The 15357-nt window shown below is 44.7% G+C and overlaps 1 protein-coding gene across 1 annotated transcript in view; it reads right to left on the bottom strand.

Annotated features, from left to right (window-relative positions):
• Positions 1-15357, bottom strand: part of LOC309557165 (lymphocyte antigen 6E-like) — a gene marked incomplete at both ends in the record, with an annotated part of 206467 nt that overhangs the window by 175929 nt on the left and 15181 nt on the right. The window contains 2 exons of the mRNA XM_082259822.1: positions 7598-7736; positions 13771-13890. Coding sequence (XP_082115948.1) covers positions 7598-7736; positions 13771-13890 — 259 coding nt within the window. The remainder of the gene's footprint in view (positions 1-7597; positions 7737-13770; positions 13891-15357) is intronic.

Here is a 15357-nt window from a genome sequence, read left to right as displayed (position 1 = left end):
ACAAAAAATTGTAATCGGGGCCTAGTCTGTGTTTGTACGTGTGAGATACACCGTTTTATAAAAATTTTTTATTCCGCTATTCAATATACACCCTTTTGGAGTGTAAAAAATTAAATTACGGCATAGTCTGTATCGGTACGTGTGAGATACACCTTTTTAAATTTGTTTGGCGCATCTCCTTCCACCGCAGAGGATTGCAGGGTGCTTCAGTTTGCCTCCTGTTCCGAACTCCTCCTACTCCTCATCCTCATCCTCCCTTTAGGGTACAAAAATTGTAATCGGGGCCTAGTCTGTGTTTGTACGTGTGAGATACACCGTTTTATATCCTTTTTTCTATTCCGCTATTCAATATACACCCTTTTGGGGTGAAAAAAATTTAATTTGCGGCATACTTTGCATATTTGACTGTGAGATACACCCGTTGTATTTGTATACTGTTTTTCTATTCCGCTATTTAATAAACACCCTTTTGGGGTAAAAAAAATTAAATTGCGGCATAGTTTGCATATTTGACTGTGAGATACACCCGTGCGATACTGTTGTGAGAGGACGTGGTCGATCTGTGCCAGCTACACGCACAAGTGAAACACCTTCCTCAAGTGTGAGTAGGCAACAGAACCTGCAGCAGTATTTGGTAGGGCATCATGCGCCTCTAGAAGTGATGAGGCCAGAACAAGTAGAGGCGATAGTAGATTGGGTTGCTGCTGACAGTGCCTACAGTTCCTTCACATTGTCTCCCACCCAGTCTACTGCAGAAAGGTCAGAGTTGGCACCTGCAGCCGATGTCCAACCGTCTTTCACCTCACCCCCTTGCAAATCAGGCAAGCAGTCTGAGCCCCAAGTCATGCAGCAGTCTCTTCTTCTTTTTGATGACTCTGTCAGCAGGGTTTCCCAGGGCCATCCACCTAGCCCTGCCCCAGAAGTGGAAGAGATTGAGTGCAGCGATGCCCAACCACTTATTTCTCAAGATGAGTACATGGAAGGACCATCGCAGCACGTCTCCGATGATGACGAAACGCAGGTGCCAACTGCTGAATTGTGGAGACCGACAAGGAGGGCAGGGGTGAAGACTGGGTGGAAGATGATGTGGAAGACGATGAGGTCCTCGACCCCACATGGAATGAAGGTCATGCAGGTGACCTGAGTAGTTTGGAGGAAGAGGCAGTGGTCGCACAGAGCCACCAGCACAGCAGAAGAGGGAGCAGGGTGCAGAATCGGAGCAGCCGTGCCGTAGACACTACCCCTGCTACTGCCCAACGCAGCAAGGGACCGAGCGCACCAAAGCCAGCTCAAAGGAGTTCTCTAGCGTGGAAGTTCTTCAGAAAATCTGCTGATGACAGGACACGAGTGGTTTGCACCCTGTGCAATCAGAGCCTGAAGCGAGGCATAAACCTTCTCAACCTGAGCACAACCTGCATGATCAGGCATCTAAGTGCAAAGCACGAGCTGCAGTGGAGTAGACACCTTCAAAACCAAGAAAGGTCTCTGGCTCCTCCTGCTTCCTCTTCTGCTGCAGTCTCGGCCTCTTCATCCACCTCTGTAGTGATACCAGCACCTGCCACCCCGCAAACAGACGATCTGTCAGCAACACCACCACCTGGGTCACCAACCATCTCCACAATGTCCCGTGGAAGCGTTCAGCTTTCCATCTCCCACCCGCGATCCCTGGCCCTGAATGCCAGCATTTCAAAATTCTTGGCCTTTGAAATGCTGTCATTCCGTCTGGTGGAGACGCACAGTTTTAAAAGCCTTATGTCGGTGGCTGTCCCACAGTACGTCGTGCCCAGCCGCCACTACTTTTCCAGGCAAGCCATCCCTTCCCTGCACAACCAAGTGGGGGAAAAAATCAGGTGTGCACTGCGCAACGCCATCTGTGCCAAGGTCCACCTAACTACCGATACGTGGACCAGTAAGCACAGTCAGGGGCGTTATATCTCCCTAACGGCACACTGGGTAAATGTAGTGGCGGATGGGCCTGAGGCAGATAGGAATTTGGCGCATGTCCTTCCACCACCGAGGATTGCAGGGCGCTTCAGTTTGCCTCCTGTTCCTAACTCCTCCTACTCCGCTTCCTCATCCTCTACCGCCTCCTCATCCGGTCAGCGTAACACCTTCACCACCAACTTCAGCACAGCCAGGGGTAAATGACAGCAGGCAGTTTTAAAACTTGCCTGTTTGGGGGAAAAACCACACACCGCGCAGGAGTTGTGGAGGAGCATGGAACAGCAGACAAGTGGTTGCTGCCAGCGAGCCTCAAGCCCGGCCTGGTGGTGTGCGATAACGGACGAAATCTCATAGCAGCTCTGGGCCTAGCCGGATTGACGCACATCCCTTGCCTGGCGCATGTGCTGAATTTGGTGGTGCAGAGGTTATTTAAAAATTACCCCGATATGTCAGAGTTGCTGCAGAAAGTGCGGGCCGTCTGTGCGCACTTTCGGCGTTCTCACCCTGCTGCTGCTAGCCTGTCAGCGCTGCAGCGTAACTTCGGCCTTCCCGCTCACCGCCTCATATGTGACGTGCCCACAAGGTGGAACTCCACCTTGCACATGCTGGAAAGACTGTGCAGCAGCAGGCCATAGTGGAGTTTCAGCTGCAGCTCTGCGGAACAGCACCACTTCACCACCAATAACTGGGCCTCCATGCGAGACCTGTCTGCCTTGTTGCGCTGTTTTGAGTACTCCACCAACATGGCCAGTGCCGATGACGCCGTTGTCAGCTTAACTATCCCACTTCTATGCCTCCTTCAAAAAACGATTTGGGCGATGATGGAAGAGGATGTGGCACAGGATGAGGAGGAGGAGGATGAAGAGGTAACATTTCCAAGGCTTTCAGGGCAGTCATTCGCAAGTGGCTCCGAGGGTGGGTTCCTGCACACACATCCTTCTGGAGGATGAGGAGGAGGAGATGGAGGAGGAGATGGAACCATGTTCACAGCAGGGTGGCACCCAGGCCAACTCATGGCCATCACTGGTGCGTGGCTTGGGGGATACAGAGGACACAGACGATACACCTCCCACAGAGGGCAGCCTTTCGTTGCCTCTGGGCAGCCTGGCACACATGAGCGATTACATGCTGCAGTGTTTCCACAACGACCGCCGAGTTGCCCACATTCTAACTTGTGCTGATTACTGGGTGGCCACGCTGCTGGATCCCCGTTACAAGGACAACGTACCGTCCTTAATTCACTCACTGGAGCGTGATCACAAGATGCGCGAGTACAAGAGCACGCTAATAGACGCGATGCTGCTGGCATTCCCACCTGACAGCGGGGCCACAGTGGAAGCACAAGGCAGAGGAGGAGGAGGAGGAGGTCGCCAACGCAACCAGGGCACCGCCAGCACCTCAGAAGGCAGGGTTAGCATGGCCGAAATGTGGAAAAGCTTTGTCAGCACGCCACAACAAACAGCAGCACCAGCAGCTCATATGGAACGTATTAGCAGGAGGCAGCATTTCACCAACATGGTGGAGCAGTATGTGTGCACACGCCTACATGTAGTGAATGACGGGTCTGCCCCCTTCAACTTCCTGGTCTCCAAATTGGGCACATGGCCTGAGCTTGCCCTTTACGCCTTGGAGGTGCTGGCGTGCCCTGCAGCCAGTGTATTATCTGAATGTGTATTTAGCACGGCTGGGGGCGTTATCACAGACAAGCACAGCCGCCTGTACAGAGACAATGTGGACAAGCTCACGTTCATTAAAATGAACCAGGCATGGATCCCACAGGATTTTTTTCGTACCTTGTGCAGAATAGAGATGGATACCGACCTTACCCAGCCATTGTTATATTTTTGATCTTTCTCACTCTTTTGGGGTGTACCCTCATTTAAAATGACTGAAAAAAAGCATTGTTGGCTACCTCGTCCTCCTCCACCGCCGTTCCACCTACACCGCCACATCCACCACCACCTCAACCTCCCTCCTACTCCATATGGGCCTCGTCCTTCACAGATGAAGAAATTTGTTTTATTTTTCTGTTTTTTGTTGTTGTTTTAAGTTATTTCCCTATCCACATTTGTTTGCAGAGCACTTGCCATGCTCTTAACTACGTTTTGCTGCCATTTGCAGCACTCTAGCCCTTTCCATTGGTGTTTTAGAGCCATTTTAGTGCCTGAAAGTTCGGGTACCCATTTACTTCAATGGGGTTCGTGTCCGGGTAAAGTTCGGAAAAAGTCTGGGACACGGACCCGGACTTATTTTTCAAGTTTCGGCCGAACCCGCCGAACACGGACCTCCAGGTGTCCGCTCAACTCTATCCATGAAGATATTGCATCCCTGTGCATTGTAGGGATTTCCTCCAGCACTCCAAAGGCAAGTCTCCTGTAAAATTAGGCACTATTAGGTTAATAAATGCAAATGCAATAAGGACCTTGGGTTGTAAGCTCCTTGAGGAACTTTATAAATACCTAAAATAGATACTTAGGGAAGATGAGGTTCATCAATACCAAATTTTGGTACAAATCTGTGGGTGGCCAAGTGATTCACAGCTTGTGTAGGGGAGGTTTGTGTTAAATTAATTCTATCCAGCATTCCAGTGTAGTCAGGAGTGTTTTGTTCCAGGTTAATAATATGCATTTCTTGCCTATAAAAGAACAAGCGAAAAAATGTTTAGATTGGAAGACTCGGGTCATCCAATAGCTCTAATAACCAGATTTGTGGGCAGCAGCTGTATGGATGATGTACAACATTCTGCAAATGTACTCCTAACCCTAAAAATCTCCATGTAGTGCACCTTTGCCGAGAGTTTCTGAGCCAGTTCCCACACCAAAGCCTACAGTTAGATTTCCAGTGATGGTGGGTCCAAGACCTTAGTAATCCCCCCTCCAGTTCACTACATTGTTCAGGTTCCACACTCAGATTGGCCCTTGTTCCATGTTCACGCATACACTTACCAGAAGTCTTTACCTTTCCACTGGTCCCAGGCCTAGTCTGCAGGGGGTCCCACTGAACACCCAAGGCCCATGAGACATTGGTTTTTTGAGGTAGGCTTTACATAAAATAAATTTTCTCCAATGTGAGTGTTTTTATTTTACATTTACTTTTTTTTAGTAAATGAGTAACAAGGAGTACTGTGTACCTGGTACTCATTTACATAGAGGAAAAAGCCGGATATCTGGAGGCCCCATTAACTAATGTGTCCTGGTATGGTGCAGGAGGAGAGATCTGTGCTTGTTGCCCCTCTTTTTCCTGCACCTAGTATGGATTTTGGATGGGGCCCCATGCCATTTTGTGTGAGTTACTTCTTGAAATCTATGTACAGGAAAAGTAGTACAGGGAAGAGTCGCTACCTTCCCGTGTCAGTGTGCCATTCCTCCCACAGATCCATGGCCAGTCGAGGACTTCCTGCCTGAGAGGGGGATCCCAGGTGCATCTCCAGGCACACTTGTAGACATCACATACGGCGTGAGGCATTCTGGTTCCAGTCTGCCAGGACATCTCCTTTGGGCCTTGGTCGCAGGATCAGTGAGCGGGCACTTACCCATCTTACAGAGACACTGAATGCAGACAACATTGCCTATTCTGTCTACGCCAGTAGAACATTGTGCTGCACTCATCCCCTGCCAGGCAGTAAAAGAGTTACACAGTGCACTTTGCATCACTCCTGCCAAACAAGACATCTAAGTGCACCAACTAAAGTAGCTATCTGAAGATTCAAGGCCTCCTTCCTCCATGGGATTGAAGTTACTGGTGCCATTCGGACACACACTTACCCCCAGGGCTCCTGAATGAGTGGAGTGATCTGACTTGGGAGTTACATTATTGAACCAAACTAGGTGCAGTGTTTGCAGTTCCTTGGGCCTGTGGTGTAAGAGGACAGAAGGGAGAGATCTGACATAAGAAAGGGTAATTTCTCTGCTCTCCTCCTGCCTGGACTTATAGAGTCCACTTTAATTAGAGTTGTGGTCAATCAATTACAGTGTTTGCCATTTTGTGATTTCTCATTGTTAGAGTGTTTGCGTCTTTCCTTCTTTCTACCTGGGAAACTGGATCCCAAATTTCATAACTGGCTTCCTCATACTAATACTCTTTTGCATCATGTGACAAAGAAGCAACGTATTGTAAATCTCAATACTATTGTTCAATCCGCTCATCCCTCCACCATGGACCATTGGAGATACACTCATCTGGGACAATTTATCAAATCTTTGCACCACCCCTTACGTTCGGTAACTGCCATTACCCCATTGGAAACCATCTTGAATGCCAGCCAACCTCCTCAGAAAGCAGTTTCCCTACTCTACAAAACCTTGAAGCCTCGCAATCCTACTAACTATGCATCCTTTATCTCCGCTTGGGAAAAAGCCCTCCAACACACTAGAAGAAAAATATTTTTAAGATTGGCACATGCCTCAGCCATCTCATCGGGGGTTGTGGAAGCCAACTATAAGCTGTTAACAAGATGGCACCAATCCCCAGCTATCCTACACTATATGTTTCCAAATATCTCAAACAAATGCTGGAGAGGCTGTGGCAAAATCGCTACCCACGCTCACATATGGTGGCACTGTCCTCTTATACAACCTTATTGGTCCACGATCCTCAAGTCCATTGCGGAAATTCAAGGTTTCCCAACTAAAGCGGATCCTTGGGAAGTGCTTTTCCATTGTACAGAGAGATCACTTACACAACTCCACATCTTTTGAATGCAACCAAATCACAAATTCCCCTATAGTGGAGAGATTCTACAATACCCACAGTTAGACAGTGGTTAACAGCGGTGGATCATATTTATCGCATGGAGGACGTGACTTTGGAATACAAAGGCCTGTCTAACAGGTCTCATAAAATCTGGGCATGTTGGCTGTCCTTTATTTACTCGACAACTTATGCCAAGGTGATGTCATTATATTCTTTTTGAAGTTCTTGGTGTTGTCTCCACATTGGTGCCCAGAGGCAGGTACTCTTTGCTTTCTTTCTTCACCTTCTCTCTCTCTCTTTCCTACTTTTACCCCCCCCCCCCCCCATTTACACTTCTTGTTCTCCTTTTATGTTTCTGTATGATACAGTGTAAAGACACGGAATAGGTATAGTATGACCTAATACTAACAACAGTTTTAAGAGTTATGATTGATACATGTTGGTCATACTGTTATGGTGGTGTCCTGCCTGTTCTGTATATGCTTGGCTCAATGTAGACATCATTCAACATGTCTTGTATTGTGAATATTCTTTAATAAAAACGTATTAAATAAAAGAGGGTTTTCCTTTGCTTTTGGGGTTCTCATCTTGAGGAGTCCCCTGAAAGCAGCCAGACAGTACCATTGAGTTCTATTACTCTTTTAACTCAAATTTTGATTTGTTATTTCGGATTCGTTTAAATTCGTTACTATTGTGATTCAGAAATTCGGATACATCCGAATTTCCGAATAACGAAAAATGTGTCCGAATTTCAATTCGGAATGAAACAAACCGCACATGTCTAATCATATAGTCACTGCAAGAAACCGACACACAATGCAAGGCTTTTATATCACAACCTATTTATTGATGCAGATTGGACAATTTGTTATCTCATATCATATTCATATATCAGAGAATGGAACTGCTGATGAGCATCACAATGGTTCCCACCACCAGGACAATGGCGGCAAAGTTGGACTTGATGCTGATGGCCCCGCTGGTGTTGCACAGGTCAGTGGTGCAGCAGGATGTTGAGGTGGAACCCACGTAGACATTGAAGTTGGTTGCAGTGCAGGTGGCCGAGCACAACTTGGTTATTGTGGTTGTAGAAACTCCAACTACAGTAAAAAACAAATGGAACAGTCTTTAATTACCAGTATAATATCCTTCCTGAAAAAAACCTGGAACTGGAAATATAGGACTACATAAAGTGGTTCCAAAGGCAAAAGGTTACATAGTTAGTTTGGTTGAAAAAAGACACAAGTCCATCTAGTTATTTAATAAAAAGGAAAAAATAAATAAATACAATGCTAAAAAAAAAAAAAAATATCCAGTATAATATCCTTCCTGAAAAAAAACTGGAACTGGAATTATAGGACTACATAAAGTGGTTCTAAAGGCAAAAGGTTACATAGTTAGCCTGGTTGAAAAAAGACACAAGTCCATCTAGTTATTCAATAAAAAGGAGAAAATAAATAAATAAAATACTAAAAAAAATGAGGTTCTAAAGGCAAAAGGTTATATAGTTATAGTTAGACTGATTGAAAAAAAGACACAAGTTCATCTAGTTATCCAATAAAAATAAAAAATAAAATGCTAAAAAAAAAACAAAAAAAAACTGTATAATATCCCTCCTGGAAAAAAAACCTGGAACTGGAATTATATGACTACATAAAGTGGTTCTAAAGGCAAAAGGTTACATAGTTACATAGTTAGACTGGTTGAAAAAAGACATCCAATTATCCAATAAAAAGGAAAAAATAAATAAAATGCTAAATATATATATATATATATATATATATATATATATATATATATATATATATATATATATATATATATCCAGTATAATATAATAATAAACTCCCCTCCATGTTAGCCAATGTGTCCATGCACACTATGGCATTTTCAGGCGTTTACAGGCAGAAAAAAAACCCTCACCAAACGCATGATTTTGAGAGGAGCTTTTCGAGCAGAAAAGACACCTAAGTGTCCAAAAACGCTTGAAAAAGTGTAAAATAGCATGAAAAAGTGCTAAAAAGCTCAAAAACACATAAAAAAATAGTAAAATTGAGCTAAGGGGAAGATTTTTGAAAAAAAAAAAAAAATGCTTATGCTTAAAGAAGCTCAATAAAAACGTGCAAAACAGCATAAAAAAGCACAAGCTTCTTTAACCACTTCCGGACCTCCCACCGCAGTTATACGTCGGTACTTTGATGTTAAATACCAGGGTTATGGCAGGAGATAGCAGATCGCTGCCATAACCCCGGTATTTTTTACTGAGCGGGCGGTCCTCTTTCTCATAAAAGTTGTCCCAGGGGCGGATTTGCAGCAGGATCACTTCTATGGGTGGCAGAAAAGCACCAAACCCTCACCCGCCACTTCCCAGTCGTTTTCCCCGCTTACCAGAGCCGTCGGTAGCGGGGAAAAGGACCTGGTCGAGTGAGGGCAAGCTTATCCCCCATGCCACTCTATGGCCTTGGAGGACCAGAGTGACTTGATACGCCGCTTCCTCCCAACGACCTTAAAGGGCCCATTTTTTTCATGATTTGGAATAGGAATAAAAGTAATCAAAAAAAAAATGTTTTAAAGGGACAGTGTAAAATTAAAAAATAAAAAGTAAAAAAAAAAATAAGAAAAAAAAATGTAAAGTGCCCCCGTCCCTCTGAGCTTGCACACAGAATCTAACGCATACCCAAGTCGCGCCCACATATGTAAACGGTGTTCAAACCACTCATGTGAGAAATTGCCGCGATCGTTAGAGCAAGAGAAATAATTTGAGACCTAGACTTCCTCTGTAACTCTCAGCTGATAACCTGTAGAAATGTTTAAATTGTTGCCTATGGAGATTTTTAAGTACCGATGTTTGTCGCCATTATTCCAGCGTGCGCAAATTTGAAGCATGACATGTTGGGTATCTATTTACTCTAAGCAACAGTATTTTTTCCAAAAAAATTGCGTTTAAAAGACCGCTGCGCAAGTACTGCGTGACAAAAAATATTGCAATGACCGCCATTTTATTCTACAGGGTCTTTGCAAAAAAAAAAAATATATATATATATATATATATATATATAAATAAATATAATGTTTGGGGGTTCTAAGTAATTTTCTAGCAAAAAATATAGATTTTACCTTGTAAACAACATGTGTCAGAAATAGGCCCGGTCCTCAAGGCCCCATGCACATGGGGCATCAGAGAAAATGAGCTGCAGAGCCACTTCTAACAACAGGAAAAAGCAGCTGTAAAAACATGCTTTCAGTAGCTTTCTCCATTGGAGTTATTGCACGTTTGGCCACGTCGCTTTTAGCAGCATTTTTTCTGCCTCCATTCAAAATCAATGGTTCCCTATGGGAGCCCATTGATTTGAATGGAAGGCGCATCGCAAGTCGGATCAGGATGATCCGACTTGCGGTGCGACTTGCGCTCTGAGAATATTGAGGGGGAACTCCACGCCAAAATGGGAAAAAAATGGCGTGGGGTCCCCCAAAAATCCATACCAAACCCTTATCAAAGCATGCAGCCCGGCAGGCCGGGAAAGGGGAGGGGATAAGCGAGCGACCCAACCCCCCCTGAACCATACCAGGCCTTAACATTGGTGGGTGTGTGCTTTGGGGCAGGGGGGGCTTTGCACCCCCCACCCCAAAGCACCTTTCCCCCATGTTGATGAGGACAAGGTCCTCTTCCCGACAACCCTGGCCGGTGGTTATGGGGGTCTGCGGGCAGGGGGCTTATCGGAATCTGGAAGCCCCCTGTAAAAAAGGGGCCCCCCAGATCCCAGACCCCCTCCTTACGTCATCTGTGACATAAGGGGCGGGGTCTCCTGATGATGTCACAGGGAGGCCTCGCCCCTAATGGCTATACAATAAGCTGCATAGACCGGAGACCGGCATAATCACCGGAGACAGCGTTGGAGGAGGACCGGAGGAAGAAGAAGAGCGGAGGGCAAAAGAGCAGAAGAGCGGAGGGGAGAAGACCAGAGCAGAGGGGAGAAGACCAGAGCGAAGGGGAGAAGACCAGAGCGGAGAAGACCGGATGAAGATTTTTTAATAAACTTTTCAAAACGTCTCCTGTCATTATTTACATACACTGCCTTTTATGGGGTGAATGGGTAGGGGTACAATGTACCACCATACCCATTCACATAGGGAGGGGGTCTGGGTTTTGGGGGGCCCCCTGGTTACAGGGGGCTTCCAGATTCCGATAATCCCCCTGCCCGCAGACCCCCACAACCACCGGCCAGGGTTGTTGGGAAAGAGGCCCTTGTCCTCATCAACATGGGGGCAAGGTGCTTTGGGGCAGGGGGGTGCAGAGCCCCCCCTGCCTGCCCCAAAGCACCCACCCCCCCATGTTGAGGGCATGTGGCCTAGTATGGTTCAGGGGAGGTGGGGGCCACTCGATTGTCCTCTCCCCTTTCCTGGCCTACTGGGTTGCATGCTCGGATAAGGGTTTGGTATGGATTTTGGGGGCCATTTTTTTTTCGGCGTTGGGCTCCCCTCAAAATCTACACCAGACCCTAAGGGTCTGGATTGGAACCTGGGGGGGGGGGGGGTGGACGACTCCCACGCCGTTTTTTTTTCCCATTTTGGCGTGGAGTTTCCCCTCAAGATTCTCAGAGCGTAAGTCGCAACGCAAGTCGGATCTGGATAAGCCTTCTATTCAAATCAATAGGCTCCCATAGGGGACAGCAGCTGCAAAAATGCCCTGTGTGCATGGGGCCTAAGTGGTTAACCACTTATGGGCCGCTCTACGCAGATATACTGCAGCAGGGTGGCCCTCCTGCGTGAAATCACATACCTGTACCCGGACACAGTGGGAGCCAATCAGCGGGTACGATGGACTCAATGTCTGCCGGGACCCGCCGATCATTAACAAGAGAGGCAGAATGGCGGTCTGTCAGAGAGGAAGCTGGAGATCCTAAATTTATGCTAAGCAGGAACATGGATCTCTGTCTTCTCCCAGTCAGAGCACCTCCCCCTCACAGTTAGCAAGCACTCCCAGGGAACACATTTAACCCTTTGATGTTAACCATTTCCCAGCCATTGTCATTAGTACAGTGACAGTGCATTTTCTTAGCACTGATCACTGTATTGGTGTCACTGGCCCCCTCGAAAGTGTCAGTTAGGTGTCCAATTTGTCCGCCGCAATGTCGAAGTCCCAATAAAAATCGCCGAGGGCCGCCATTACTAGTAAAAAAAAAAAGAAATAATTAAAAATTCCATAAATCTATCCCCTAGTTAGTAGACACGATAGCTTTTGCGCAAACCAATCAATATACACTTATTGGGATGTTTTTAAACAAAAATATGTAGCAGAATGCATATTTGACCAAAATTTATGAAGAAATTGGTTTTATTTTAAAAAAAAATTATTGGATATGTTTTATAGCAGAAAGTAAATAATATATATATATATATATATATATATATATATATATATATATATTTTCAAAATTCTCAGTGTTTTTTAGTGTATATTGCAAAAAAAAATAAAAAACCCAGTGGTGATTAAGCCCCCGTTCACACTGGGGCGACCTGTGAGGCGACCTGGTCGCCTCACAGGTCGCCGCAGGTCGCCTCCCATAGGGAAGCTGCGGACCCGTTCTGATAGGAGCGACACAAGTCGCTCCGACTCAGAAAAAGGGTCCGGAGCTTCTTTGGGGCGACCAGGAGGCGACCGCCATAGACTTCAATGTTATGAAGTCCGTGGCGGCCGCTCCGAGGTCGCGGCGCTCTGCTCGCACCGCGACCTCGGAGGTCGCGGTCCGAAGTAGCGTCGCCCCAGTGTGAACGGGGGCTGAATACCTAAAAATGAAAGCTCTGTTTGTGTGAAATAAAAGTGACAAAAATTTAATTTGTGTAGCCTAAATTTGTTAAAAAAAATTAGATTTTTTTTTTTATTTTTTTAATGGCAGTATTTTAGAGCAGAAAATAAAAAGAAAAAAAAATGTATATATATATATATATATATATATATATATATATTTTTTTTTTTTTTAATTGTCGGTCTTTTTTTGTTTATAGCACAAAAAAAAAAAAAAATACCACCAAAAGAAAGCTCTATTTGTGGGGGAAAAATAAACATCAATTGTATTTGGGTACAGCGTCGCACAACCGCTGAATTTTTTGGTAAAGTAAGGCAATGCCGTATTGGAAAAAATGGCCTGGTCATAAAGGGGGGGAGGCGGTAAAACCTTAAAGAGCTCGTTCAGCTAAAATAAAAACTCAAATGCCTGTAAAATCAGCTTTTTTTTGAGCTGCAGTGTGCATGAGCCCTTATAACAGAAACAAAGAAAAACTTTTTTTTTTTTTTTTTTGCAATATTTTCTGCTTTTCTTCTTTCAAGATTCTCAGTCTTTTTTAGTTTATATTGCAAAAAATAAAAAACCCAGTGGCGATTAAATACCTGCAAATGAAAGCTCTATTTGTGTGAAATAAACATGACATAAATTTCATTTGTGTAGCCTAAATTTATAAAAAAAATTAATTTTTAATTTTTTTTTAAACTGGCTGTGTTTTAGAGCAGAAAGTAATATATATATATATATATATATATATATATATATATATATACATTTTAAATTTTTTTTTTTTTTTTTCAAAAATTGTCGGTCTTTTTTTATTTATAGCACAAAAAAAAAAAAATACCACCAAAAGAAAGCTCTATTTGTGGGGGGGGGGGGGGGAAAACATCAATTGTATTTGGGTACAGTGTCGCACGACCGCGGGATTTTTAGGTACAGTAAGGCAGTGCCGTATTGCAAAAAATTGCCTGGTCGTGAAAGGGGAGGGGGGGGGGGAGGAGTAAAACCTTGTAGAGCTGGTTCAGCTAAAATAAAAACTCAAACGCCTGTAAAATCAGCTTTTTTTTTTTTTTTCTGAGCTGCAGCGCGCAGGACCATTTTTTTTTTCTTTCCATTTTTTCAATATTTTCTGCTTTTCTTCATTTATTTAACAACAAATAAAAAAAAACAGCGGAGATTAAATACCACTGAAAGAAAGCTCTATTTGTGTGAAAAAAATAATAAAAATGTGTCTTATGGGTACAGTGTTGCATGACTGCGCAATTGTCATTCAAATTGACTGAAAGCTGAAGATAAGTCTTGGCAGGACGGGGGGTGCCCGGGATTTAGGAGGTTAAGCAAAACTTACTGACTGAAGTACTTGTTACGTCCGTCTCGCAGTAGTTGGATCCGGATGGGCAGGTTGTCACCGTCTTGCAGTTGCTGTTGCTGGTCGCAGCGGTACATGTGTAACATTGCAGGGAAGAGACTGAAAGAGAACAACTTAAAGTGTGACTCCAACTTTAATAAAAGTGATAAAACGGCTACAGTTATACTTGGAAAATTAATGTAAATACAACGACATTTTTCATCAAAATAATTCGTTCCCTCAGAATTATTTTATTTCCTTGTCTTTTATAGATTAACGTAAAGGGATCCTACACCCTCAGTTTTTTTTTTAAACACTTACATCAGCAGGGCTGCTGTTAGAAATCAAGGGGCCCCCTACAGCCTACCTGGCAGAGCCCCTCCCCCCGAAATAATCAAGACAATATTTCCACTAAAAATACACTAAAATCATCATTAGCGGACACAAACATAAGGGGAGAACCTGTGTGAATTAGCCCCTTTTTAATTATTTTTTACATTTAAAATATTTATATATTTTTTTATTATTTTTTTTAAATATTTATTATATTTTAATTTTCATATATATATATATATATACTGTATATATATATATATATAATTTATTTTAAAATGTTAAAAGTGTTTACAATTATTTTTTTAAATTATTTATTACAATGTTTATTTTAATTTTTTTTTTTTTTTACAGGAAAGGGAAGCCTGCAGCGCTAGAGGAGGGGGGAGGGGGAGGAATCACAGTGAAAGGGGGGGCACATGGGGAGGGGGGGGGGATCAGAAGCAGGCAGAACAGGGAGGGGGATCGGTGTTGGGAGAAGCAATTACAGGAACGATGCCCTGTGTCTGTGTTTCTCCCTGCAGCAGCTGAAAGCTGGCAGGAGGGGGAGAAACTGTCTTTCAGCTGCTGCAGAGAGCGGCACAGGGCAGAGGCATAACTAGAACCTTTAGAGCCCCGATGCAAGAAACAATGAAGGGTCCCCCCCAGACCCCTGGTCGGGGCCCTTCCCTTCAAGCCTGGGGCTCTGCCCACTGATCCTGGGGCCCTTTACTCTTGTTGCGGGGCCCTTTATTACGGTCCCGCAGCTGGACCCTTTCACAAGTTCAGCAGTGGGCCCCCTTCCTGCCATCTTGGGGTGGTGGAATGCCAGTGCCGGATTGCAAGTGTGACCTTTGCGGTCCTGGAAGTTCACCCACTGGTGTCAGTAGTTTTTATTTTTTGGTATTTTAATTGTTTTATTTTTTATCATTTTATTTTATTTTTTACAATGTGACTGACTACGACTCTGTCCATTCAGAAAAGGAAGGAGCTGGTAAATTACATATTTACCGACCCCTTCCTGGTTCTCTATTGTGACACATCCCCTGCAGCAGCCGGCAGGAGAGGGGAGGGAGCACAGTGGGGGGGGGGGGACCAGGGGAGCACACAGGGGCCCAGAGACAGCAGAACACAAGTGAACTGGATAGGAGGAGTGGCGGGGGCAGCATACAGAGGAACCAATCTCCTCCATGTTCCTCCTGCAGCTACAGGAGGAAAAAAGGAGGACAGTGATTTCTCTACATGCTGACCAGCCTCCCCCCCCCGCCCCTCCTA

The sequence above is a fragment of the Pelophylax lessonae genome, assembly GCF_965119305.1.
Source record: "Pelophylax lessonae genome assembly, chromosome: 5".
NCBI classification, from domain to species: domain Eukaryota; kingdom Metazoa; phylum Chordata; class Amphibia; order Anura; family Ranidae; genus Pelophylax; species Pelophylax lessonae.
Note: the sequence above shows the minus strand (reverse complement) of the source record. Positions and strands in the feature narration are given on the sequence as shown.